Source organism: Pseudopipra pipra, chromosome 2 (genome assembly GCF_036250125.1).
Source record: "Pseudopipra pipra isolate bDixPip1 chromosome 2, bDixPip1.hap1, whole genome shotgun sequence".
Taxonomy (NCBI): domain Eukaryota; kingdom Metazoa; phylum Chordata; class Aves; order Passeriformes; family Pipridae; genus Pseudopipra; species Pseudopipra pipra.
In genome coordinates, this window is record NC_087550.1 from 22948122 (window position 1) to 22975453 (window position 27332).

The 27332-nt window shown below is 41.7% G+C and overlaps 1 protein-coding gene across 26 annotated transcripts in view; it reads right to left on the reverse strand.

Annotated features, from left to right (window-relative positions):
- The window catches only part of ZBTB20 (zinc finger and BTB domain containing 20), a 530641-nt gene that overhangs the window by 27612 nt on the left and 475697 nt on the right, over window positions 1-27332 (reverse strand). For 24 of the 26 annotated variants that reach the window (XR_010428062.1, XR_010428065.1, XR_010428067.1 and 21 more), the window contains one exon: window positions 25432-25571. Coding sequence is in view for 2 of the 26 variants with exons in the window: in XM_064644393.1 (XP_064500463.1) it covers window positions 4449-6056; window positions 25384-25571; window positions 25698-25825 (1924 nt within the window). In the remaining 24 variants the exon portion in view is untranslated. Of the gene's footprint in view, window positions 1-4448; window positions 6057-25383; window positions 25572-25697; window positions 25842-26018; window positions 26947-27332 lie in introns of those variants that run through there. The other 2 variants (XM_064644394.1, XM_064644393.1) reach the window with 2 other exon arrangements.

A 27332-nucleotide genomic window follows, 5' to 3' on the forward strand; every position in this document is an offset into this window, starting at 1 on the left:
GACAACCTAACAGATAAAATTCTAGTGTAAGAGAAAGGAATTTTAAATTATTTGACTGCCAATTAAATAAAACACCTTATGAGGTAAATCAGAGATAAAATATACTTATGTAATCTACCACATTGCCTTGGATCTCCAGGACTGCTGTAAAACTGATTATGGTAACTTGTATAACTGAACTCTGATCATGAACTCTGACAAACAAGTGACTACAATGATGAACTGGGAAAATTACTCAACTGAGAACATATGATTGCTTTGTTCAGGCTACTCTGAAATCCTCCTCATGCTCAGAGTTCTTCTGGGAAACAATGCCACAGTCTCATGTTTCATGGTATCAAGCAACATTTTCATGATACGTTGTTGCATTGATAATGTAGACAATAACTAACACCCTGGATGCCCCATCAAAAGCTACTTTTTAATTTGTTTTCTGAATCGCTTGTGGTGTATTTCAAGTTTGGTAATTCATCATCCCCAAAGCTGTTAGGGAGAGAGATAGCTCTGTAACAATCAAAATTATTCTCTGTTTCACTGATTGAAAAAATTATTTTCCTGTGGTTATTCTGCAATTTCCCATCTAGCAGAGATTTTTCTTTCTTTCCACAGACATCCTGCTTCCTCCTTTTTACAGTCTGTCTGCACTGTTTTAAATCCTGAAGAGTCAATCTTCAGGGACCATGACATGCCTGTGGTAATATATAATTTACTCTTTGTATAGTGAGATTACAATATGCCAGTTATACTCAATTTTAATAGGAGATAATTAATACGGATTGGATGTGAAGGACCTACTTTTTTATCTCTCTGAGTCTCTGTTCCTTTTTATTTCATAGTTTGCATATATGATGGTGACATCCATGAATGAAATCCACTTGCTGCTCTTCCTTGCACTCATGAGTTTGTCCCTATTTGGTGAAAGACACTTGGTCAAAACACTGAGTCCTTACTTTCCTGATGGCTTTGCCGAACACAGTAGTGAAATGAGTGCAGACAGACCAATTTGCTTGACATGTTATGTGGAAAATGATAGTCTATCAGTTAGAATAACATCTGATTAACTTAAAAGAGATCAATTATATTTACAGTGCTCATTTTTGCCTGGGGAAATATATGTCCCAGAGTTTGTAATAAGTTGGTCTCCTCCACTCTAGACCCTGTTAGGACTATGCTATAAAAACACCTTAATTTTTTTCCTGCATATGTTCCTAAGAGACACTGAATTCTGGCTTTTTAACCTCAGTTTCAAAGCCTTCCTGGGAGTTTTCCTCTCCTAAGAATCTCAAAACTTTTTAGTTGTTGGGTTTTTTTTTTGTATGTAAATATATGTGCTTCCTCAGTGAGCACTGTAGATTCTTTATTCCCATGATTCTTCATCTTGAAGTCAGAGAAAACTTTGCTCAGTGAGTTAAATGTGCATGTTCCTCCTTTTGCTTCTTTATTTTGTATTTGGCTGGTATTAGACAGCAATGTGGGGCACTTAGAAACATAGAATCACAGCATATCCTGAGTTGGAAGCAGAAAAAGCAATGTCAGTGCCCGGCCATGGTCCCTTCAGCATGCCTTTTCCAGCTCCAGCGTTCCTGGAGATGTAGCCTCTGTGGCTCTTTGAACCCTAACCCTAACCATAATGGATGCTTGGTCTGACACTGAGGCCACAGAGTCCTAGAATATTCTGAGTTGGAAGGGATCCACAAGGATCATCAAAGTTCACCTCCTGGGCCCGCACAGGAGCACCCAACAGTCACACCATGTGCCCAAGAGCATTGTCCAAGCACCTCTCAAATTCTGTCAGGCTGGTGCCATGACTACTTTGCTGAGGAACCTGTTCCAGTGCCCAATCACCCTGTGGGTGCAGAACCTGTTACTAATATTTAACCTAAATCTACCCTGAGACAGCTTCATGCCATTCTCTCATGTCCTATCACTGGTCACCAGAGGGAAGAGATCAGTTCCTGCTCTTGCACTTCCCCTCGTGAGGAAGCTGCAGACCACAATGTCTCCTCTCAATCTCCTCTTTAGGCTGAATAAGCCAAATGACCTCAGCTGCTCCTCATATGACTTCCCCTCATCCCATCACCATGGATGCCCCAGATTACGGTGGTATGGAGGCAGCAGTGTTGGGGCCCTGCACAGACATTGCATCCATTCTAGCACTGCATTTCCACAACACTGCGTGTCTTGGAGAACAACATTGCAGGATACACTAAGGCCAGTTTGTAGGGAACATGGAAAAATACTCATCTCTAGTATGTTTGCATCCACGTGAAAGAAGAAAAGGAAGTTGGTTTCTGTTGCATGGAAAGCTACACCAGACCGTAGTTTTCGGAGCATAAGAACATACAGAGATTTGAAGACGTTTAGATTGTTGAATTCTGGTTTATGATTAGACTCCTCCATGACTTCTCTTGTGAGCCCTCCAAACAGAAAGACTAATTCAAACATTTACGTGTCTTAAATCTTTCCCTTTTTCTGTGGATCTTTTCCAGAGCCACTTTGCCTGGCTTCTTTGACCAGGGATAGGGAAAATAACCCTGACAGTGGGAACAGCTGTCTGCTCTCCATTTTTGTAATGATCCTGTCCAGCACTAGACAAGGTAGCAGACATTCTATCTCTGAGGCTGCACATACAAAGATTATTTTCAAAAGGGTTTTCTGAAACCCAGCCTTCTGTTGGTTGAGGTGCAATTATTCTCCCAGACATTCCAGGAGCCAGTTTGTTCCTAAATGAATTTTGAAATAGTTTATCTCCCTGAATCTTTCCTTGCCACCAGAGTTTATTATTCTGGGCATTCTCAGACCCATACAAATATAACATTAATTAATGATTAGAGATGCCTACCAGTTTTCTTGGTTGGCATTACGTGTAATAGTTAGGAATGTTTTAAGGTCAGATCTTCCAGTACTACTCTTTATCTGACTCCAAATAAAAAGTGCAGTGCACAGCTTGGTGGTAGGAGAAATAAAGCACCCAATTTCAGTGAAATTATTTGTGAAAATGCCTTTCTAGCTTTTAGAACAAGGATGCAAGGAGATATAATTGAATGTGTTCTGAAGGAGATATTTTTCTGAATAAAACAACACTATGTATGTAATATTTTAGCTATGTGTCCACAACAGAAAGATGAAGAACATAAACAGATACAAAGGGTAATCTTGGGATTCAGGACTCTTGATCCTTGCAATTATACATTTTGTACCAGTCCTGAAATGTTGATCTTTTTGTATACGTACATGTCTGCCTTAGATGTCTAGAGGAGTTTTTCATTTAAGTGATAAATATAGGTAAATTGAAGTTAAACATTTACATACTCACATGGAATTGAAGTCTATTGCATACAACTGAGAGGCATGACCTACATTCCTCCCATACTTTGGGTAATTTTTCCAGGTTTCTACTCCATGTATCACAAACCCAGCATTTATTTTAAGATCTGATGTTAACAAAACCACTGCTTGGTGAAAGAAATATTTACTCTTTCTCTAAACTAGAATTTCTCTCCAATGTCATAAAGAGCTGAGGGCTAAAGCAAGCAAAATTTAGTCCTGAACTCATGACAGTTCCTCCATGTAAGATACATATATCTCCTTGCTTTGAAGTCTCATAACTTGAGAAAGCTAGAAAAGGCAGTTTTGGTTCAGTAGAAAATATGGTTACCTATATTGTCTCAGTAGCCCATAAACCATATACTAAAGCAGCTGCATTTTTAAACAAAAAAGTGCTGATGTTGTGTTCTGTTGCGTTTTACTTATATTCTTTCAAAATTTTCTCATTGAAACCTATGTTTCTGTACTCACAGCTAGTGAATTATCTGACTTACCAAGAGAGAAGGGATTACAGCAATCAGCTTCAATGTAGTACAGAAAGACCTCTTTCCCTCCTTCCTTACAAAACTCCCAATTTACTTTCTTATAGGAATATGTGAGATCAAGAAAATATGTGGCAATGTGCGTAACATCCAGGTCTGGACCTACTGCTGCAGCTCCATCAGTAATGACTTTGCCCTAACCTCATGCCAATTATTACCACTTGAGCTTAAACCCCTGTAGCTTTAAAACCTACAGGGGTATGCCCTTTCTTAGTAGATACAGTTTTTCTTATGACTTATTACAGTTCCTCATGCCACTTCCACTTAAGGTTGCCTGGTCACCTTGCAGGATACAACAAATGCTTACCATTTCCTTGGACAGATACAGGGCACATTTTACTCCAACTAAAATGAGCTTGTTTCTGTACCATGCACAGTTAGGCCCCTACATGAGATCTGTACGTTTCTGCAGAGGCTCAACTTCAGTGCAGTAAGCTTGGGGAGTGTTCAGTGACACCCTGGATAACCCCTCTCTTCTGTTTGTGTTGGGGGCTGGCATGCTGGCAAACAGACTCTAAGTTCGTGGTTGTAAAGGACTTTCTCTGGCTTCATATATAAGCCAAAGGGAAGTACTCTTACCTGTGTGTACAAACATGTGCTTGACATAGTTCTGTTTGGCGGTGAAAGTCTTGTTACAGAGAGTGCACTCGTAAGGCTTTTTTTCGCCTTGCCCACCCGCTGTGCTGTGGCCCGCAGACGGGGCCAAGGGCTGTGGGGCTGGCAGCTGGGCAGTAAAGGTTGACAGGCCAGGCTGGGACACTGTCACAAACTGTGTCTGTTGGCCAGCTAAAGGCTGGGGCAGGCTGAAGAGAAAAGGTTTAGGGCCACTGCCAGCAGACTGCGTGGTGAAAAGGGCAGGCAGGTAGGTGTTGCCAGCTGTGCCAATGACCTGAGTGTTGCTGGTCAGAGTCAGTGGCATCCTCAGATTGCTGGTGAGGGTTTCTGTCTGGCGTAAGTAGATCTGTGTGGTTGGCAATGGTTGGGCAACAGTTGTGTTGACAGAAGGCTGCAAAGCCCCCTTTTCGGTGCTGTTATTGACTGTGAGCACTTTGCTGTCCATTTCAACGTCATTGCTTCTCTCTGGTGAGGAAGAGTTGGCATCTACATGTTGCTGCTGCTGCTGCGGCTGAGTGCCATCAGCAGGGACGTCATTTTGATCTGCTTGAGAAGGTTCTTGCTGCCCATCCCGGCCCAGAGCAGCCATAAACTGCTGCTCCATGGAATCAGGCTCAGTGCCAATGGAGGAACTGACGCCTGAGTCAAAACTCTCCCCTTTGGGCTCACTCTCAGTGCCTTCTGCTTGGTCAGTGTCCTCAGTGCATTCCTCAGACTCATTGCGCTCAAGGATCTGCACCCTCTGTTGGCCATAGTAGTCATAGTCATCCTCCATCTCCTGCTTAATATGGATGTTGCCCATCAGGGTTTGAATTCGGACAGGGCGCGGTTGCTTGCGGCAGTGTGTGGTCTCTGGAGTGGTGGAGAGGTACCGCTCCATCTGTTGCGACCGTTCATGGATCCGGGTAATCCAGCTGGGATCTTCTATGTGATGGTCCCTGGGGAGTCCCAGGGCTGTTTCATGGTGGCTGACCACAGCTCCACTGTAAAAGGAGCGCTCCCCACTGCCATTTTGCATGGAACAGGCATAGAGGGCCGAATAGATCCTGTCCACACTGTGCTGTGAATGGCTCTGCAGGTAGCCAGACTCTGTGTCGGTGCTCTGCCCCGAGGTGCCTGATTCGGGTGTTCCTCTGGGTGTCTCCTGGCCAGAATCCTGAATCACTGGGTAGACCTCTCCCACATTTTGCGAGACAATCCTTGTGCACTCATCGATCACAGTCTTGATCTGCAGGATGCTGGCAGCTGTGAGGATTTGGAGGGCCTCTGACTGTGAGACCCGCAGCACCCCGCTGTACATGAAGTCAATGAGCTTTTGCACAGACTGGACTGACACCACTGAGGGGATCTCGATGTCACTGTAGCCCAGCAGCAATTTGTCCTGGAAAAAGGGGCTGCCAGCCGCCAGCACACAACGGTGGGCGCGTAGCATGCTCCCGTGGATGCGGACCGTCACGTCACAGAAGTGGCCACGGTTGCGCTGCTCGTTGAGGGTCTCGAGCACAGAATTGCTGAAGTTGTGAAGGTTGATGCTATGAATGCGCTCTGTCATCCCCTTGCAACTGATGTTACCTGGAGCAAAGCAGGAGACAAAAAGAAAAAAAAAAAAAAGAACAGATTGAGTCTTGTCCTCTGCAGGGCCACAGTCAGAGCACTGGCAAAGGTGACTGCCCACTGGGTAAACAAAAGTGACTGCACTGTAAAAAATCACATACAAGGGCATTGGTAAGAAGACACCATTTTTGTAAGGCCAGGAGTAAATTTTGCTACCCATTTGCAGATGCTCAAGTCCTGAATTTTTGGGCAAAAGAAAGTGAAGACAGGTGTAGCTGGACCTAAATTCCAATCATATTACTGGGCCTATCGGTTTTTCTGGCTTTAAAAAGCTTAGAGCCAGCCAATTATAAACACTGAGCACATGGATTAAAGCTGGATTTTAAACTGTTTGGATGTGGATCCATGCCAGAAGAGATCAGAATCTTACTTTAATGGCCCCAAGTTGTTAATGCAAAGAGTATATATGAAAATGTGATTTCTATCTAGATTGGTATTTTAAGGAATGTGGATCCTATGTTTCACAGTACAGTGAAAAAAACTGGCAGTTACTTTGTAAAATCCAAATCTGGTTCAAGATTTAGGCTGTAAATGTTCCTAAAATCCCACGCACAGTTTTGTCTGGGTTCTGGTTTAGAACATTCGCTACCCAATAGTGACAAACAGTCCTCTGAAAGAACCCAAAGCAAAAAGTTAACATGAGTTGTCCCCTTAATTTTTAGCATATCCCAAGTTCTGACTTGCAGCAGAATGCCATCATATAAAAACAAATGTTCTCCTGCTGTTATTTACTTGACAGAAACTGGAAAATTACAGACATTTACTCCAAGGAAGATTTTGTCTTAGTTTGGCTGGATAATCTAAATAGAGAACAGTTTAGAAAAGCATCTAACCAAATTGGGTACAGAGCCAAGATAATCTTCAAATTTAACTTTTACAAGTGACTGAAAAGTAACTTCTTAATCTCTCTATCCACTGTTACCTATTTTCATCTTGCTTCCTTTGGTTTTAATGCTTTTCTATTTCCTTTCCTGTTCTTTACCATTTTTAGTTCTATTCAGATTTTGATGGGCAGAAACTGTTGTTTCACCGTTTAACTCTGAAGAACCAACTGCCTTTGGAATGGTAAACAAATAAAATAGTATTAATAATTTTCTTCTCTTCGCATTTGTAGCACATACATCACCTTGGTTCCTAGAAAAGCGTGCAGAGAAAAGTAATGCTAAATCACCACTAGTATTACAGACATTTTAACTTGAATATTCCTACCTAAAGCTACAACCCCTCTTGCCACAATTACTTGTCAATGTGTGAGGATCCAAAAGGAAAATTTGATAAGCAAGCATGAGTAAATTAAACTAGCTTATTGTCACTGTCTAACAGAAATATACAGAGCAAATAAATAGCATTGATAGCATTGAAAGCAGTGTCTTTTAGCCCAGCAACATCTCTCTAGTCCACCCTAAGAAGTGCTTTACATCTCATACACGGGCACTAGAACACTATTCACTGCAATTTGCAGGAAAATGTGACATCTTCCATGGTCTGCCTTTTCCTTCACATTTATTCACTTCTGATATCTCAAGCACCCTCTGTTCTGGTGGTTCAAAGAGAAACCATCTTGGACACAGGTGGTTGTTTTAATTCTCTGAAGTAGCTAATGATAAAAGGGAAGCACAAAGGTCAGGAACTGGAAATCATGATGGGGCCTGGCTGTCTGAAGAAGTCTGATGTTAACAGATGTAAACCAACCAGTACCAGAAGGGTACTAATTGCCATGTGTGATTAGCACGCTGCAGGGATGCTCACAGAGCAGAAACAAGGAGGAAACTACTAACAGTATGATGGAGGTTGTGAAATACATCTGTCTTGTTCATAAGCTTAGCCAGGAAACCAGAGTTTCTTCCTCCGATGAGACTGACCATAGGACCGGAAAAACATCTTAGGCATTCAAATACATTGTAACTATTATTACACAAAATAATGTACAGAAGAGATGTATTTTCTCCTCCTTCCAGACAGAGTAATTCTCCAAATGCCTACAGGGCAGTTCAGGATGCTTCCCTTCCCAACATGTCAGATCACACAAGAATCCAAAATGTATTTATATAAAAAGTCAGAATCCTTGGCAAAAGCTTTGTTCTGGTGAAGCAACAGAAGGTGGAAAATTAATGATAAATAGATGACACATCTTTTCAAGACCTACTGTAGGCCACAGCAAATGATTGTATAGCTACCCATTTATCTCTGTCTTGAGTAGTATCAATGACAACTTGATTTGATCCTAGGACTGTCTTTTCACAGAAACATGACTTTATGTTCTGCTTTGTCAAATGAGGTATTTGATAATAAGGAATATGCAGCAGTCCAACTCAATAACCAAAAAACCCTGCTTTCCACATACATTCACAGTGTGGAATATTCTACACATATCAGAGAGGCTACAGACAGGTCTCTTGATTTGAACAGGTGCAAAGTAATCTACTTTTTCCCTTATGTTCCTTGGCAGATAAAATAATTTTGTGAGTGGAACTCTGAAAAATGCATCCTCAGGACAAGTCCTTTCCAGAAAGGTGTAATATGCATCATGAGACTGGATGACTTCTTGGGAAAGTAAACTCTGCCACTTACCCACAAATTATGTACAGAAAGGAGGAAGGGCAAGGTTCATCTATAAGTTTCAACAGCCTTTCTCAGGTCCTGGCTGTGGGAATCAAGAGTTGTGTAGCCATAGAGTATTCTGTTGTTAGATGGCTTGATGAAATCAGGCAGCTGGGTTTAACCACGGCACAGAAAAGAGATTTGTTTGCATTGTTGAGAGTGATGTGAATATCTCTCCTCTCTCCTATAGGAGCTGATTTAGGGTGCACCTTGTGGTGTAGGACCTGATCTGAAAACCGAGTCACTTCATAAATGGCATGGAATGCTTTTTGTTGTTCCTGTTAGTAAAAACAGAGTTTGCCCTTCGAAGAAAAAAATCCTTTCCTCCTTTACTTCTTCAAGTGAAATTGGAACAAATACCACTTCTTCACCTGAGAAACAACTGAAATTTACTCCTTAAGGATAAAACAAGAACGGTGGTGGAAGAGACACACAACAAATGGAAAAAAAAGGTAATAGAGATTTTGAGGATGATTATTCTAGGCCATCTTCCTTGACATTCAACACTGTAAACTATATCTATCCAAAGTACAGGCAATCAAATAATTTGCAATAGTGTCAGAGACACTACTGCACAAACCACAGCAGTATGAAGAGCAGTTTTAACAAATTCCAGAGACTGGTCTGTAGCAAAACCTGCTGTCCCATTCAGATCCTCTCCCTCTGCAGGAAACTGGGTACAGATTTTTGTGGTTGAAAGCCGAAAGCCCAAAGTTGATGCTTCCCATAAAACGTGGATTTGCCAATGCAGGTTTGATTCTAAGTAAATGCCACATTCTGACAAAGGCTACTAGAGCCTTGGACAAGCCAGAAAGCGTGTCAGCTCTTCACAAGACCCAGCTATACACACGCGCACTCACCTACTCGTCACCGCACAGAATGCCTGGCTCAGGAAAAAGACTGCTGTCTCGGGCTCTTCTCAGGCCTGCCACTCTTTTAAACTCGAGACAGTGGGAACCTTTCTGCGAAATTCAAGTGGTCTTTGTTAAGTATCCCCCCCTTTTTTTTTTGTCCAGTAAACATGATGCAGAGATCCCAATGGACTTGTTCTGAGAAACTCCTGTAAAATGGTTTTGTCCCCTTTCTGTGAAGCTAGTTCTGATTGGAGGGGTATTCACAAACCATATAGGAAAGAATGGGTGTGAAAATGCAAAGGCCATTCTTACCCAGATGGGCAATGAATAGGCATTTGCAGTTAAAAAAAAAAAAAGGCAGAAAAAAAAAAAAGAAAAGAAAAAAAGCCCAGACAACTGCACAGATTATGCACATTTGAAATCCTCCTGGGATACAATTTGAAGCTGGCATGGCATAAAGGTGAAACATATTACTGTGCAACTTTGAAAAAAGCTTCATTTGCCCGTATGCAAATGTACCGATTAAACTGTCAGGCTATTCACAGAAACATGCATGGAATTCATCCTCAACTAGTAAGAAGGAGCACAACGTGGATGGGAAAGGAAAAAACTTTTGTTGTGTAATACATGACTGAATGCTTAGATTAGTGTTTCCCTGAATCTCATCCACCCCTCCTGCTGACTTTTATGCTATGGGCATTCAAAAGAAAGTAGGTTTTACCATGACAATAACAATGACAACCTCTCCAAGTACAGTACCAAAGAGGAAGGCAATGGCAGAAGGAAACAGCAGGCAGTGGACTCCTGGAAGATGCTATAGAAAATGTGGAAGTGCTGCAGTGAGGTACATTGAGCATGGCCTGAGGCAGCTTTCTATTTGCCACGGTTACCATACACAGACCTACATAAACTAGAAAGTTACGGCTTGCAAAGGTGACTTTTTTTTTTTGCCAAAACCATAAAAAATGACCCCCAGCAAACACATGATGTAGCAGAGCTAAAAGGATGTACAGAAGATTGAAGACTGAAGGCCAAACACAAATGACTATGCTGTACATTTTAAAATGCATTGAGAAAGGATTTTTTTGTACAGCCACTAGATGTCCCTTTCTGCAAAGCCAATTGCTGACAGCTTTAATGTTCGTACCTGAAGGATATCAGAGACTTTGATTTTCTCTAGTGTCCTTTAAAATCACAGTATCTCAAAGCTCATTGATGACTACCATTTCTAGAAACACACTGATGATGAATCCACCACAGTCACTGTAACTCAGCAGTAGCTTGGTGCATAGCCTGCACCTGAAGCAAAACTGCCCAGGACACTGGAATCCAAGCTCTTTTTGGAAACTTACTGTGTGTTCTTTCACAGGAATTACTAGCAGAGTGAAACCCAAAGACTCTGTCTTGCTTTCATACTTACAAGGGAAAGAGAATAATCGTCTTACATTCTTGAGAACTGGTAGGCTTGCTAAGACATATAGATTAAGTTTTAGCCTCAATCTTCTGCAGAGGCATTTAGAAAATTGTTTGGCAACCCATCTCACTGGTACTAAAACAAGATCAACTAGAACTAGCTTGATATATTTGCCTAGTTTGTCTTCCTGACAACCTTCTCAGCCCTTGCATTAAGAATACACACTTTGAGAGAGAGCAGAAAAGTTGGAGGTATTGTATCTTGTACATAATATGATAACTTTATATTCTTAATATCAAAATGACAAGTGCCTCCCTAGTTGGGAGAACACCCTGAGCTAAGACAAAGATGTAGAAGTTAGGCTTAGTAGGCCTTCTTCCTGCTTCTGAAGTTGTTCCTCTCTGCATCAGTAATCCAGCCACTAGTTCCTGGGAGCGCAACAAGCTTAACTAACCCACTGCTGCTGGAGAAAAGCATTATTATCTACTCCTTACTCTCTTTCTCTACCATGGGTGGTTTTGGAAAACTCTAATCCTTGGTCTTCACACCAAGTGCTCTATGACCACAGCCTTCTGTTTGTATCAGAAGGATGCATCAGGTTCTTCAGACAGTCATCTAGTCTACTCCCTTTCCTCATGGTGGGAACAACTTACCCACACTATCTCTTCAGTAATTTGTCTACCGCGTTTGCAAAAAAATCAACACTGTGGGGGATTTCCATTCCCTCCCCAGACAGACTGTCTGCTATCTTTCTAGCAAGAAAGATGTCTTAGTATTTAACTTTGAAAATGATTATTCATCGTTTCCTCCAGCAGATAGAGAGAACTATTGACCACTTCCCTCTTTATCGGACTCTCCATATATTGGAAGGTGCCTCACTTTTCTTCTTTAGACCTATCTTTTCTAGGAAATACAAACTCAGGTCTCCAAATCATTCTCATTGGTTATAGGTATTCCCCTCATTTTTATCTTCTTCCATCTCTTTTCCAGTTTGTCTGTCTTTCACTTAAAATGCAGCCCTACAGTGGAGGTGAATGAAAGAGTTGCCTATTTATCATCATATATGATACTCTTTAAAGACTTTACAGAATAAATAAACCAACCAAACAAAATCCTGTTATCAAAACAGATTTGCCCTAAGAAAGATATATCTCAGTAAAGAATCCTTAAGTTGGGATGAAAATCTCAACTCTTGCAAAATACAACAGTTTAGTGGAAATACAGCATTTCCACCACAACATATGAAAACTACCATAGCCCCAAAATTTCCATAGGAAGTTTTTTCATTTCCATACATTAGTGTGTTATATTCCAAACTTAGCACCATAACCATTGTTGCTTTCTTCAGCTCCAGTGACCCGATTTATCCCAAGTGACAAAGCTTTATTTTCTGTTGTCCTAAAGTTAGTTACTCTAAAATAAAACTGAATTAACAGAGCAAAAATTTCTATATAGTGTTTCCATACACAAAATTAGTCCTGTATCATGTTCTAACCCTCTGGGACCAATTTAGTGGGGCAACATTTCTTCCACTCGAAGAAGTGACCAGAACTCAAATCCTGAAAACCTGGTAATGTCTGACTTCTCAGCATATCTCAAAGACAGTGGAGAGGCCATTTTAGTCACTCCTGCTCAGACTGATTCTCCTGAATATTTGGCCTCATTCTAAGCAAGAGGAAAAGCTTATATGGAGTTTCAGGAACACAGAAGAACATTTGTATCCTCAGCAGGAGATCTGACCAGGAGTAGCCCTTGCTTTCTGTTGCTTTAAAGGTTTGCTGGAGTTTTCACCCAATCATCTGCTTGAACATCTTGAAATTCAGTATCTCCTTCTATAATATCTATCCAAAACAAACACCAGATGACACTACACAAATTGCCCTAACCCTACCAGATTGTTGTTAGAATCAAAATATGTAGCAGTCTACATTTAACAGGAAGTACTGTATTTTTACCAGTACAACATCTATTAATGTGTCAGTAATACACTCTATGGAAGAAAGAATCACTGCGTTCTGAAAGCTGTCAAACTTCTCTAAATTTCATCGCTAATAACTACATTTGTTTGAAAGACATAAATGCACGCACACACAAACAGAACCTTATTCTCCAAGGATAAAACATATCGAAGAGACAGCAAACAAGAAAGAGTTTGCTTAAACTTTGTTCAAGAAATAGACTTTTTCTGAGACTAGACAATATTCAGCAAATTTCCTATGGACAATTTATTCAGTTAATTGCCCTCTCCTTTTTAGCATTTACCTAATGAGGAGATATCCATTTTACATAAAACTGAAGACTAAACCATAGGTGTTCTGTACATAAATGGCTTCTATATTCAGTGGGTATAAATCCCCACTGTCAAGAATAAAAGCCTCTATTTCAGCCTACACGGTTGAGGAGCAGGCAGTGAGTCACCTTCCTGTGCTTCGTCTGAAAGACCACGAGAGGTGTCCATCAGCACTAATCCTGTTTGCTCTACAATCCACAGGAGGCAATGTCTGTGCCTCAGTTTGCTCCACATGTAGAACAAAGACAGCATCACTCATCTCATCCTGCAGGACTGCCCGCCTTAATTAATCCTAACAAATTGTTCTGCGTTCCTTGGATAAAGAATACTACAGAAAGATGAAGAATTATCTCCAGAATCTGAAGTTCTCTTCAGATTTTGTTCTCCATGATTACCAAAAAGTTGTTTTCTTCTCAAACTGTTTAGTGCTTTACTTCCTCTATACCTCTTTATGGTCAGCATCCAACTAAAAACCGTAAAACACCAGGTAAAAACTGCTCCAATTCATAGCAGTGTCGGGACCAAAGCCTTCTAAGTGTTACAGCATGTTCAGCTATTTTTAAGTTAGAGAAGTACAACATTTTTAGTAACATTTTTAGCCAGGGTATTTACTTTTCCCACTTTCAGTCCAATCTGTACACTTGCTATTTTAGGAATTTCAAAGATACTTTAAAGATGGTATAGGCAAAAGCCATTTTTTATTCCTAGGCACATATTTGAGGTCCAGTCCAATATACCTCCACATTAAACACTGGCACACATATACACACACACTGTTTTTCTCAGGTCCTCTCTCAGACTTTGTCTTCAGACCTTGTGCTGCTACAGCCGTGCCATCATATCCCCCTAACATAGACTACATTGGTGGGGGACAGTTCTCCTGCAGGTACCTACACCACCTCCAATCAACCTGTATGACATTACCAGAAGAACCACTGAAGCTGTCATCACAGCTGCATTAACAGGGATTTCAACAGACTGGCTATATCATTACAAGGGTGGTAATTCCTGTGACCCAGCCAGCTGCAACCTATTTATGTTAACAAAATATAAGCTTGCCAAATAGCATTTTAATGCTCTTTTTAAAAAATGTAAAGGGAGAAAACTATTCAACTGCCCTCTTAAATTTGGAAGCAGAGAAACAACATGGCCACATGATGGCACCATTTCCTAGGAAGAGATACAAAGCCACGCTCATCCCTTCTTCAGCAGGGAACATTTTCATGTTCTACGTGAAAACTGTTTCAACCACACTTTCTTGTTCCCAGGGAGTCATGCACGATCCTGCCAAGCCCCAGCATGGTCCAACTGTTTTAATTGGCTATAAGTTTATAGCAGTTTGGCTCTTTAAAAATCTAGGTGCATCTATTGCTAGTTTTCCCTTACAGTGCCAGGTGCTGTTACTCAGAGGGTGTTTTGCACTGGCGGACCTGCAGCAAGAGAGGGAAGGGGTGAGATGGGCCAGCAGTGCTGGTGGAGTTATGGTGTGAGCACTCCCCAAAGAAAGAATAGGGGGATGCTTCTTGGGAAAAAAACCCATCACTTTTTGGAAAATGTAGGCAAACAAGGTGATTTATTTTGCTGTTCTATGGTCCTGATTAAAAGATTACTCTAGTCCTTAAGAATACCTTCACCTGCTTTAAGGGCTTTTGTTTAAATCCTAAATAGTGTATTTCAGACTGAATACCCATAAGGAAAGTGGATAAGGATTGCTTTTGGTTATCTTGCTGTGGGGGAACTGTATAAACTTATACCCTCTCTCAGAAACGTTGTTTAGGGAGGAGAAAGGGCTGGGGTTGGAGGTGGGAGCTGGGTCTGGAGAAGGAATGAATTAAAAGGATAATAGGTGCAAATATATTAAAACATGTCTCCAAAAGAGACAACTGCTATTCCATGAACTCTTTCACGTTCGCCCTGTATTGTTAGGTTTTTCCCCCAGGCAGAAAGACAAGGAGGAAAAGCTTATCAGCCTGAGTGTGGTTAAATTCAGTAAGCCTGAAAGCCTGTGGGCTTTGGTTAAAGGAAAATATAGATTAAAACCTCTTAAGGTAATTACCTGTTTAGAAGGTTTCTATTCAAGCTAGAATCCTCTACAGGGAGTGTTTGTAGCGGTCTGTTAGGAGAAGGGTGCAGTCAGATATGTCTGAGTTTTGTGGGAGAGCTGCTGCCTGCAGAAGAGCACTGCTTATATCCTGCATGGTTCCAGAGAAAGGCCTTTCCATGTAGGAGATTTTGTTCTGGTCACAAAACTACTGGTTGATGGGAGAAACAAGGGATGGATGAAAAATTGTAAATGCCAGTCCTCAGGGCTGACAAAAGGATTCTTTTATCTCTTCCAGTGACTTTATCTAAGCCCTGAGTAGAGGAAAGCTATCACATGAAAATGCTAGATTTTATTTGGTTATTTTTTCCATTTATCTTTTTTATCTACTAGTGAAAGGGTAATTGTCAACTAGTACAACTGGGTGCTTTGGTGAATATTTCAACTTAGAAGTATCGTGAGACAAATATTCATACTGTTTTGGACTGTGGCTTCTTTATTTTGAGTTTATGGGATGACTGTTCAGGCCTGCTTATAATTCAGATTTAAATATCAGTGGGAAACAGCACATGCTCATGTCAACAATGCTGAAGGCCACAGGGAAAGTTTCTGTGCTCTGTAATCCCTGGGAACAGATTTATTTCCAAAATCACCTACTTAGTTTTGATAGAAATAGAAATGTATGGCAGAATGCTTTAAACTAATAAATCAAGGAAATAAACAGGAACACAGCATTGCTGGGTGGCTGGATATCATCAGATGGATCTCTAGTATTAAATGTACATTGTCAGTTCCAACGCTTCTCACTACCCCTCAGGGAAAAGGCCCTGGAATTACATGTATACACAAGCATACAGACACCAACAGGTGATACTAATGCAGTGCATGAGAGTTATTTCTCAGGTCTGCCTTCAGGCACATTCTACCTTCTACTCAGCTAAGAACATTAGAGATAGCATCTGGGAGTTTTATTTTGAATACAGGGAATATGCCCTGCATCAGGAACAGTGTGGCCAGCAGGAGCAGGGAAGTGATCCTTCCCCTGTACTCTGCATTGGTGAGGCCACACCTTGAGTATTGTGTTCAGCTCTGGGCCCCTCAGTTCAGGAAGGATATTGAGGTGCTGGAGTGGGTCCAGAGAAGAGCAACGAGGCTGGTGAAGGGACTTGAGCACAAGTCCTATGAGGAGAGGCTGAGGGAGCTGGGGCTGTTTAGTCTGAAGAAGAGAAGGCTTAGAGGCGACCTCATCACTCTCTTCAACTACCTGAAGGGAGGTTATAGCCAGGCAGGGGTTGGTCTCTTCTCCTGGGCAACCAACAATAGGACAAGGGGACATGGGCTCAAGCTCTGCCAGGGGAGGTTTAGGTTAGATGTTAGGAAGAAATTCTTTACAGAGAGGGTTATCAGGCATTGGAACGGCCTACCCAGAGAGGTGGTGGATTCACCATCCCTGGAGGTTTTTAAAAAGAGATTGGACGTGGCCCTTAGTACCATGATATAGTAATTGGAGTTGGATCAGGGGTTGGACTTGATGATCTTGGAGGTCTTTTCCAACCCAACCTATTCTATGATTCTATGATTCTGTTTTGAAATGTGGCATAGGATCAAAACACAAGGTAGTTCTGTTAAAATTGACATGGTTGCCCACATAGACAAGGAACTACGGGGAGAAGCCCCTTTCTCTGTTTTTATTTCCTCTATCATACCCCTTTTCACACAAAAATTGCTACTTTGTGTGGATTTTTTCTCTATCTGTGTAACATCAATAAATTACACGTTATCACGCCTATCATCTAGTTATAAAGAGCCTTTCAAGATTTTTAATAGATGCACAATATTGCTACACTTACATTTTCACTGGTTAAGAAGTCAAAAATAGCTGTTGTGAGATTACTCTTAATTTATACTACTTCTCTCTCGTGGGCTTTCAAGAAGCAGCATTTCAATACAAGTCACAGATTGATACAGAGTATATATTGCACATCCCAGCCAGGCAGAGATCCTTTCACTGTTTAATAAAACAAAGCTGGGATGAGTAAGGGTTCTAGGATTTGTTTATCTTTTTTCATAGGTGCAGTTAATTCCTCAAGGAGCTAATAGAGCTGTCAGATTACCTAGACATCTTGAATCTTCTTTGTACTCTAGTTCCTGAGTGGTAGATACTTATAAGGCTAAAACAACATGAGATCTAGTCTTATGTGACTCTGTGGACAATGAAAATTGTCACAGGAAACATAGATGAAAAGATGGCACAATGGCATCCCCTCTAGAAACAATGTAATTGAAGTCCTTGGGAATCCAAATGCACAGTGCCAGCCAGAACACGTTGCTGTGGTCTGCAAGGCAAACACCACGATGCAAATGAAGTTTAGTGACATTCTGACAGGCTTACAACTGACTTTCACCTATGGAGTAGATCAAACACCATGTTTCTTGTGAAAATACAGTGAGTTTGCCCCACAACATCTCCTAGCACACTTTATACACATTAGTAGGAGGTACTAAACAGCACCTCGGTATTATGTTTCAGGTTCTCTCCCAGTACCACGCTAAGGCTTCAGTTCAAAAAAGACTTCAATGAAAGAGCTCTCTTTGTTCAGCTGTTCAGTGGAGAACAAGGCAAGAATTGTTTTTGGTTTCCTCTTATTCGAATACTGATTTGGCCCTACCTTTTTCTGAAGTTACTGAGGGGGATCACAGCACAGAGATTACATGGCTACTCTTCCATAGGCAAACAAGAGAAAAGAGGAGGAAGTGACTAGAGAAGCTTAGAGGAAAAGAACAGAAAGCTCCAATGCTAAACAGATCACAGTGGTGAACAGGAGCAGAAGGTGACCAAGCAGGTCTTTACACCTGTAACTTTGGAGTTGCATAGTTGCAACAAACCAGGCAACTAATGCACCAGTCAATGTTTCTCAAACCATGGGACGTGACTCCCGAGAGAGATGCAAGCACTAAGCTACATAGCATTTTAACAACCCACAGTAGGATAGAAAGCAGCTATATCTACATCTCCTCAGTTTCCTTCAGACAAGAGTCACCTGTCAAACACTGAAGTGCCCCTCTGTAGACTATATTAGCAAAATGGTGCATTTGGTTTAGTCTTCTCACCCAGTTAGGACAGAGGAGATGACAGCAGTAGCATGTATGGCTAAGACAAAATAACAATGATTGGCATGATTTTGTTTGACATCCTTCAAGCAGATCACATAAAGTGACAGTTTTGGTATGTGCAACTTTGGGAAGAACAAGTACTAAAAGGAAAAAAAAAAGAAGAGGAAGTTAGTCAGAAAGGGTCTGAAAGGAAAAGATAAGGAAGTAAAATCCGTAAGATCAGCAGGGAGGTGGCCTTAATAATACTTTAATAGAGTCCCTATGCACACCCAAAGACAACAACAGAAAGATGAGGAAGTAGAAAATGCTACAATAGTTAAATAACAAGGTATAAGAGTTCATTAAAGCTGAAAATGCATTCTCCAAATATGGAAATCATGTCCAAGTGACACTAATAGAACTGAGCATAAACTGTAGCAGGCTAGATGTAAAACAAAGATTACATAGGGTAAAGAGGAAACTTAAAGAGAAACTCACTAAAGGCATAAAGATAAATACCGCAATAAAACATTATTTAAACATATCAGACAGAGAAAGTTTACAGGGGAACAACTGGTACCTGGGAAGTGCTGTAGATTATGTGGATTGATAGATTAAGTAGGCAACCAGTAGATTCAGTGTGTTAGCTAGACTACTGGTCTGTGAAAGCAGTAAAGGTAATTAAAGAGGTTACAGAAACTCTATAGTGGAATTGACATTATTGCTTTAATTTTCAAAATGGAGTATGATGGAAGAAGGTAAGCTATCTCAACAGGAGAAGAAGAAAGCACTGCTCTGGAGACTTGTTAAAAAAAACCCCAAACCAAACACAAAACCCCCATTACAGAAACAAAAAACATGAACAAAATCCCCAATAACCAAAAAGTACTGGAAAATCTTCGCACATTGAACAGTGACAGATATTTGCACAGTATTCATCAGTCCTTCATTTCATGAGTGAAGGTGTTGAAACACTCATCCAATATATAAAATAAGGATTTTCCTGGAAGACTCACAACTTAAAGAATGGTAATAAAAATCCTGGAAGAGGCAGACTCGGAAGACATGAACAAGTAAACTCAGACTGCAGATATCTTACTGGACTGTTAAAGCATGCCTTGGTGGCTACAGCATGACTTAGAAACAGAGACACCACAGTATTACCAACTCAGTCATGTCAAGAATGGAAGCTGTGGAACTGTAAAGATCAATAAGCCTTATCCTTTTCCCTGCTATTTAGAAAGAATAGATAAACTGCAGACACATCTTCAAGTTCTTCCCTGAAATCATGAAAGCTACATACTTGCATGGCAGTTTTAAACCAAAGCTGATATTACACGTTATCACTGAGAGTTCTCTAAATGGAGAGCAGTAAGAAAAGTGCTGAATAACACAAGAATTGACAACCTAGCATCAACCCAGTATCAAGGGGTCATCAAATAAGAAAATCAACATTTAGGATAATTAGACAAACTTTCAAAGGAGTCTACGTGTTAGAAATGTGATTTATGCATCAGTGAAACTCAGGCTCCAAAGTCACACAGTTGCTTCTGAAAACATACTCACTGACTTCATAACTGAAGTACCATATGCTATTAGTCATTTCTCAAGAGAAGAAAAGCCCGAGAGACCAACCTGACAAAACTCACTTAGTGTACTGATTAGGAATGTAGAGACCAGTTCCTATCAGTACTACAACATTTTACACTGCCAATTCTTCAGTGTATTACAGTGACTTTTTCAACAGAGGCAGGGTGAGCTCAGCTTAGAGTTTTGCATAGCTGTACTTGTACTTACTTCTGTCTCTACACAACTCAAGCAACATATATCTGCATCTATGAAAAAACAAGTAATTCCTGACTGATATTTCTCTGAGAGTTTTACAAACAGAAATATAAGTGTACAGGACATAGAAACCACCTACAACTACTAAAAAGCAAAGCATTTATTAAACAAAATTTCAAATATTCTTCAAGATGAAAGTAAAATTAAGTGTTGTGACACTAGTATTTGAGAACTATGGGTACCCTCGTTTTCAGTTTAGCTTTCTACGGAAAAGGCCTGTATCATTATTATTATATCATCTAAAATAGATATCTAAACATACATCATTTCTTAGGTCACCAAAAACAACCTAAAAATATTCAGCATTAGCTAAGACATACCATACATAGATTAGCAAAAACACAGATGAAATTACTATTGACATACTGTCTGACTATAAACAAAGAAGCTGCTAGAATCACGGCCCCTCTTCTCCTCACTGAGGGTGGAAACCATTTGAAAGCTCCAAAGCAGTTCCTAGGGAATCATAGCCAGATATTTCCAGAGGGAGAGGGAAGACCATAAGGGCATGTAACCATTCTCTTCCTGCCACAGAACCTCAAAGAGGAATACAGGAAACCTAAAAGGTAAAGATGAGGCCAAACCACCTTCAGATCCATCTAGCCTCTGTATTAGCCCCAGGCAAATCAAAAATCAAACCTGCAGATTCATGGGAAGAGAATGGTAGGTCCCTCTAGCTGCTCAAGAAAATGGAAACCCAGAGTTTCCATATCCACTCTCAATGCTCTGTGGAGCTCAGGAACCTCATGAGCTTCCCTCTCTTGACTTTCCCTGCCACGCTGGAAGGCTATGAAGCCACAAAAATCATAACTTAGAAGGAAAAAAGAAAACAGACTACTTCAGAGTTCCCATCCTGTGAAAGCTGGAAAATGCTGGAATTAGACCAACTCAGCCACGTTACTTAAGCATGTAGGGGCAAAAAGTTCAGATGTAGTCTATCACTGAGAGTGTTTATAAAATGCATTCTATTTAATGCACAAAAACTTCCTGGTCCCTTGCTAAAACATAACCTTAGAAAGTCCTCTCCTATTTCAACATCCTGCCAATGATTGTTTAATGGATTTTTCAAAAAATATTCATGCCTTACTTTCCTTCTCAACTCATTCCTTACCAGAACCTCAGGTCTCTGGAAGAATTCTGTGTTCTCTAAAATCATAAAAATTGCTTCAGAAGTTTTTCCAGTGATTGTCCAACCTGTCTCTCAGTCCCATGGAAACTCTTTGCAAAGATGTTGCTTTTGTCTTGTCTGGAACAAATTCCTTCACAGATGGACCATCCAATATCTAAGAATAACTCTTTTAACTATCAATAGAGACAAAGAGATTCAGTTGCACTGTTCCCGTGGGATTCCTTTGAGTTTGGACACATCTGTTAAGATGCATACATCAGAGCTTGAATGAAGTTTTTGTCTGATTGTATCTCTGAGAAAGTTTCTGCCAAAATGATCTTATCTCTTGGTACTTGCAGAACATATAGAGTTATAGATGCTTTCTGAAATGCTCCTGAAATAAGTGGCCTATACAGATCAACTCAGTTTAAATACAGCCAAGTCCTAATGACTTTCTTCCTCTCAGCAAAATCTTCAGAAGCTTTACCTGAGGCAGTTCAGCCTTCAAACAAGAACTCTACTAACTTTATGCATTCTCTATCCACAAGCAAGGAAATATGTGAAAAACTGCATATAGCACAAATCTCATATGCTTTCCTTTGTTTTTTTGTAACCTTTCCAGAACCTGTGCTTGTCCTTGCAGCTTTTTGTACAAACACCTCTCTTCTGGGTAAGCAGCTACATGTGTTTGTGACAGCTGAGTAGCTAGAGGTATAACTCAGCTGGAGCTCTATCAGTTCACTCTATCACTTAATTCCAAATTAATTCAAAGTGGTGCTTTTTATCTGCCAAGCCCTCCATGAAAACAGTTACCTCAGGAAGAACCTCTTCCTGTAGATTGTTTCTCCAATTGCATTGCATGACTTAGCATTTCCCAAGACTGAAAGAGATGGAACTGGACACAATGCATCCTAGGTTCTGGATTTTGCTTCAAGGATTCATCTGTGCTGGAAATACAATACTCAAATCCAGAATGTTAGGACCCAGTCCTACAAGTGTGAGAAATAATGCAATTTCATTTGGAATAAGTGGCACCAGAAACAGCATGTAGAACATACTATGCTACAATAAAACCCTAAATTAAACTGAGTGTCACATACGACTTCAGGGGTTTTTTTTGCTAAGCATTCATATCAGTAAGAGTGGCATTCATACTATTGCTTAAGCTTTCTTCACCTCTGCCTTTTACAGCTGAAGAGCAGATGGCTATCATAGAGTTTTTATTTCCTATGCTTGGAAAAAGTATTTTGATCTGAATCATTCCAAAAGCACCCTAATATTTTAAAGTAGATTGGCTTCTGAATAATTCTCATAAAAAATACGTGGTGGTGTTTTCTGCCAAGCACCAGTGACTGTGCATGCAAAATGGTCAGTGAAGATTTCAAACTGATTTGAATAGGTGGCCCATAAAATCCAAGTCTTTTTTTCCAGACACATGAATGAGGCCTTATGAAACCATCTGTACATCTGTGCATTTTTCCGAGAATTGATATACCCTACCATGCTAACTCTTTCTGGGTGTTTCTGATATTTTCAACAAAAATTTCTCCCAAACTTCCTATCTAACGCTAGTTTTTAAGTATTTTTATATTATTTGCAATCCACTAGAAAACTCTCCACTAGTCCTTTAAAAATGAAATAATCTGCCCAGCTGTAGGGGAAGAGGCAGTATGATAGTCTGGGCAAGAGAGGAGAAGCAATGCTGTACTGTCTAGAAGGAAGGGAGAAGAACAGGAAGTGTTGCTGGCCCAAAGAAGAAAAGCATTGCCACAGGTGATGGAGAAGGAACTTGTAATGACAGGCCTTTTTTAAATGTTGGGAGCCAAAAATATTAATCTCTCGTGTCAAGGAACATATTCCAACAGTAAGTCTTGAGGCAATATTAAAAAAATACCACAGAACATGAGAGAAAGCTATAGTAAATATACAGTAAATATTCATCACGCTTCATTTTAGTTCATGTGAGAAACTGGCACTGCTATTTTGCAAAGGCATGCCAAATAATAATTATATGCATACCATCCCAAACAAATACAGACCTGATAAAGGTCATAACCCATCATAAATAATGGAAGTTTTTCTATGGGTTTCAAAGCATTTGGAATCAACTAACAGAGATCAACACCACAAGAGGTCTTACCATTCCCCGAATTTTTGCAGGACTCTATATTTTGGGAACTAAATTTCCATAATTCATGACAGGACAATATTAAAGGTGAAATTGTTATTAAACCTCTTTTCTGAAAAAAACCCCACACTTTCAGAGTGAAAGGAGCATCTAACCTGGCTTTGCAGTTTATTCATATTTATAGAATCACAGAATTGTTTAGGTTGGAAAAGATCTTTGAGATCATCTGAAAGATGATTTGTGAACATTAAAAACTTAGGAGTCTAAAAGACTGTCCACAGAACAGGTAGAGCATGAAGAGCTGCAGGCTCCACCTCCCCCTGCTGCCCTCTGCCAATATTCCTCACCCCTGAACTTGGCCACCTCAGAAAGCAAAAGCAGGAGTTCATTCTCCAAGTTCCCTACAATCCCTGCTGGCCTCTGTCCTAAGGTTGCTTTCATGGGTTTCCATTTGTACTGTCAAAAAACATCAATGTGAGGTTTCAAATCCCATTTACTAATGAACTCTTTCATCTTTGTGAATGGGATAAAGGGATTCTTTGTTTGAAAATAAGGATTATTTCTTCTTGTTGTTCTGCTCATTTTTTGCATCTTTTCACAAGCTTTTTGTTTTCAGAAAACATTACAAGACAAAACTGCACCCCAGTTTTAACAAAGAGCCTGACATCTTCAATTTGAAGAGAATTCTTGTATATACCAAATTGCATGCTGCCTGCTGTTCAATTGTTTCACATCTCTTTCTTCTCCCCAAATCACCAGGTGAGATTTAGGAAAGTGTCCCCAATGTTTACCAGCTCTATTAAAATCAAGATCTCTCGCAGAAGCTCATAATGAATAAAGTCAGAAGCCAACAGGAATGAATTGCAGCTAAAGTGATTTTGATAGTGATGATCCCTATAACCCGGCTGCTTCCAAGCTTGGCCCTGAGGCAGGATTTTTAAATTAAAAAAAGAAAAGAATACACATACTTTTTAATCTGATTTTTTATTGTCATGCCCTGATTTTTTTTATAGGTTTTTGCAAAGTCTGGTTGGCTTCCAAGCTCTTGAAACATGGTGTCATCATCTTTCTTTCTTCTTCCCCCCCCTCTTGTAAATTTTACAACATCCTAAAACCACTGCAGGAGAGGTAAACTATATATTCTAAAACTAGTGAATGATGAGGTTCACAGTACCCTGCACATTCTTGCCCAAGAGACTTCCAGGCAGGGACCACTGTGAAACAACAATGTTTTGAAGAGCTGACAGGGTAAGTCATGACTTTCCAAAATCGAGTTTTAATCATTCCCTCCCTTATTTTTGTATTTTTTGGCAAAATGGAAAAGAACATTTTTAAAATGCCAATTAACCCATGCTGAGTAACCTGAAAGTGAATGCACTCAAAACAAGGGCCTTAAAACTTAACAACCAAACAGGTCTACAAAGATTTTCCAGATTCTCACAGACTGATTCTCTCCACAAAACACTCCCCTTTCTTCGTGGAAATCCTTTACAATGTTGAGTGTCAGAACCAGACGCTTGTTTTCTACCACTGCAATACAGCACAGGCTGAAACCCTCCAGTCAGCAGATATGCTTGGGTAATGAGAAGCATGTGATTACCTGGAGAGGAGCAACTACAGTTCTAGTTGGACAGAGACACGCTTGAGGGATCTTTCCTTTTTAATTTGTAAGAAGCAGCAACCTGACCCAACAACATGGTCTCAGCTTCCTCTGCTCGACTGCATTATCACGACCTCAACAGAAAAATGCTCTGTTTCAGTGGTAATTCCCAAAGAAGGGTGAAGGTAAGCCCTGAGGAAGTCCTGCTTATGACATTATGGAAAGAGCATCCAACTGGAAAACCTGGTCCACAATAGGGAACGTGTTTTCAAGAACCCCAGCACAACCCAGCAGCATGTTGGTGTACTCACAATCAGATGACCCTGTGTGTGCGTGCAGGTTTGTTGGTGAATGTGGAAAGTGGATGAGGGCCGGGCTCAGAGACGGAACAGCTTCAAGGTTCAGGCAGGGAAGGCCCGGCTTGGCGCTGCATGCACCCGTCTGAGTAATCTCATTCTCCTCAGACGCCTTCTGGTTTTCAGCTGTCTTGGGTTTCTTCCTGAAAATAAACAAAGAGACCTTTGAAGGGACTGACTGCATATTTGGGAAAAGGCATTTTTAGAATCTGTTAAAGATAACTTTCTTCCCCCACCACCACCCCCCTCTCGCCTCTCTTTTCCCTTACAGGGAAGGAGGCAGAGAAGACTTTCCTCCATGCTTCTTGTTTGGAAACAAGCTGCTCCTTGTTTTGACTCTGATGCAATGGCCCTGAGACTGTGTTACAGCAAATAGGCCAAGCACGAAGCTCCTCATTCTGCCCCTACTGATGACATATAAAATGAAACTCGTCCCAGTGGTTTAGACAGTTGGAGCTCCATTTGACAAATATTAACCAAGGCTGTAGCATTCTGAATAGAGAGAGTTATACAGAAATCTAACAGCATTGTCTGAAAAGCAAACAAATATGCAAGTTTCCAGTTCAAAACAAATCAGTGCAGAGACTCACTTTGTAGGGAAAAACTGAAGCAATTTTGAGATGCAGAGATCATCTAAGTAAAGCATGAAGACTTGGAGCATGGAATAATGGTCTGTGAGCACTGTGCACATGAGCTCTCAACACTGTCCTTGATCCAGGACCTCCAAGGAATTAAGCCTCAGTGGTACATCATCAAGCAGGTAGTCAATCACCACCTTAGTTTCCACAGATGGAGAAACTGAGGTACGAGGTGACGTGGCATGTTTTGCATCGCACAGTGAACACTCTGCACAGGGTCTCTCTGTTTCCCCTGCTCCGTTACACAGGTGCAGGTGCTCCCTCCTGTGCTCCCCGGGGCCAGTCGCTGCCCAGCCAGGGGCACTGCTGCCCTGGCCCGGGGCACACCGACGGCACCCCGGCAAACATTCGGCAGTTCCCGCTGCACGCCAGGCGGAGAACTGTGGGTCACACTCGGAAAAGGAGCAACAGGAGGTGCGGAGGCCGAAGACATCCAAATAAAACGCCGCTATCTGCTGCTGACACTCGAGGTGCGAGCAGCGGCGGATCCCCCCGGGAGTGGGGGGTCATCTCATCCTTCCCGGGGCAGCGCCTCACGCTGCTGGGACACCGCGGTGTAGGGGCAGCGTCCGGCCCGAGCAAGGGCCGTCCCAGAGCGCAGAGGTGTTGCTGAAGCCCAGGCAGCGCAGCCCCGCGCCCCGCACACACAGTCCTGCTTCCCATCTGCGGGCAAAGCCCTTCCCAACAGGGCTGGGCTCTCCTCCTGAAGGGCCAAGGCGGGAGCCCCTTCTTCCCGCACGCCCTTGCCCTCCTGCACCCCACCCAGGACGGGCGGCGTGCAGATGACACGCCAAAACACGGCGTTTGAGAGCCAGAGCGGCCCTCTCCGTAACTCGATGCTACAGCAAGGCAGGCCCCGTTCCCGCGGGGGGCGAGGAGGGGCAGCCCGGCCCGGCCGGTTACATAAAGGCGTTACATAAGGGCGGCACGCCCGGCCGGGGGCAGGGCCGGGCCCGCCGCCATTCCCCGCGGCCGCCGGCGGGGGGCAGCACCGGCCCGGCCCGGCCGCACACCCCGGGGCGAGGGGCAGAGCGGGCAGAAAAACTGCAGTTGTAATAATAAAGAAAAGTTAAACGGGACAAAAAGTAATAAAACAAATTCCCCCCCCCCTCCCCCCCCCGGCCTTGCAAAGCCTCCCTCTCCCTCGGAGGTGCTGGGCCGGGTTGGCCGTCGGCACCTGCCTTGGGCTGCCCGGCGCTGGAGGGATGCCCTGGGCAGGAAAGGGCGCCCTGTCTCAGCGGGACGGGGTTCCGGGGCGCGGCCGGG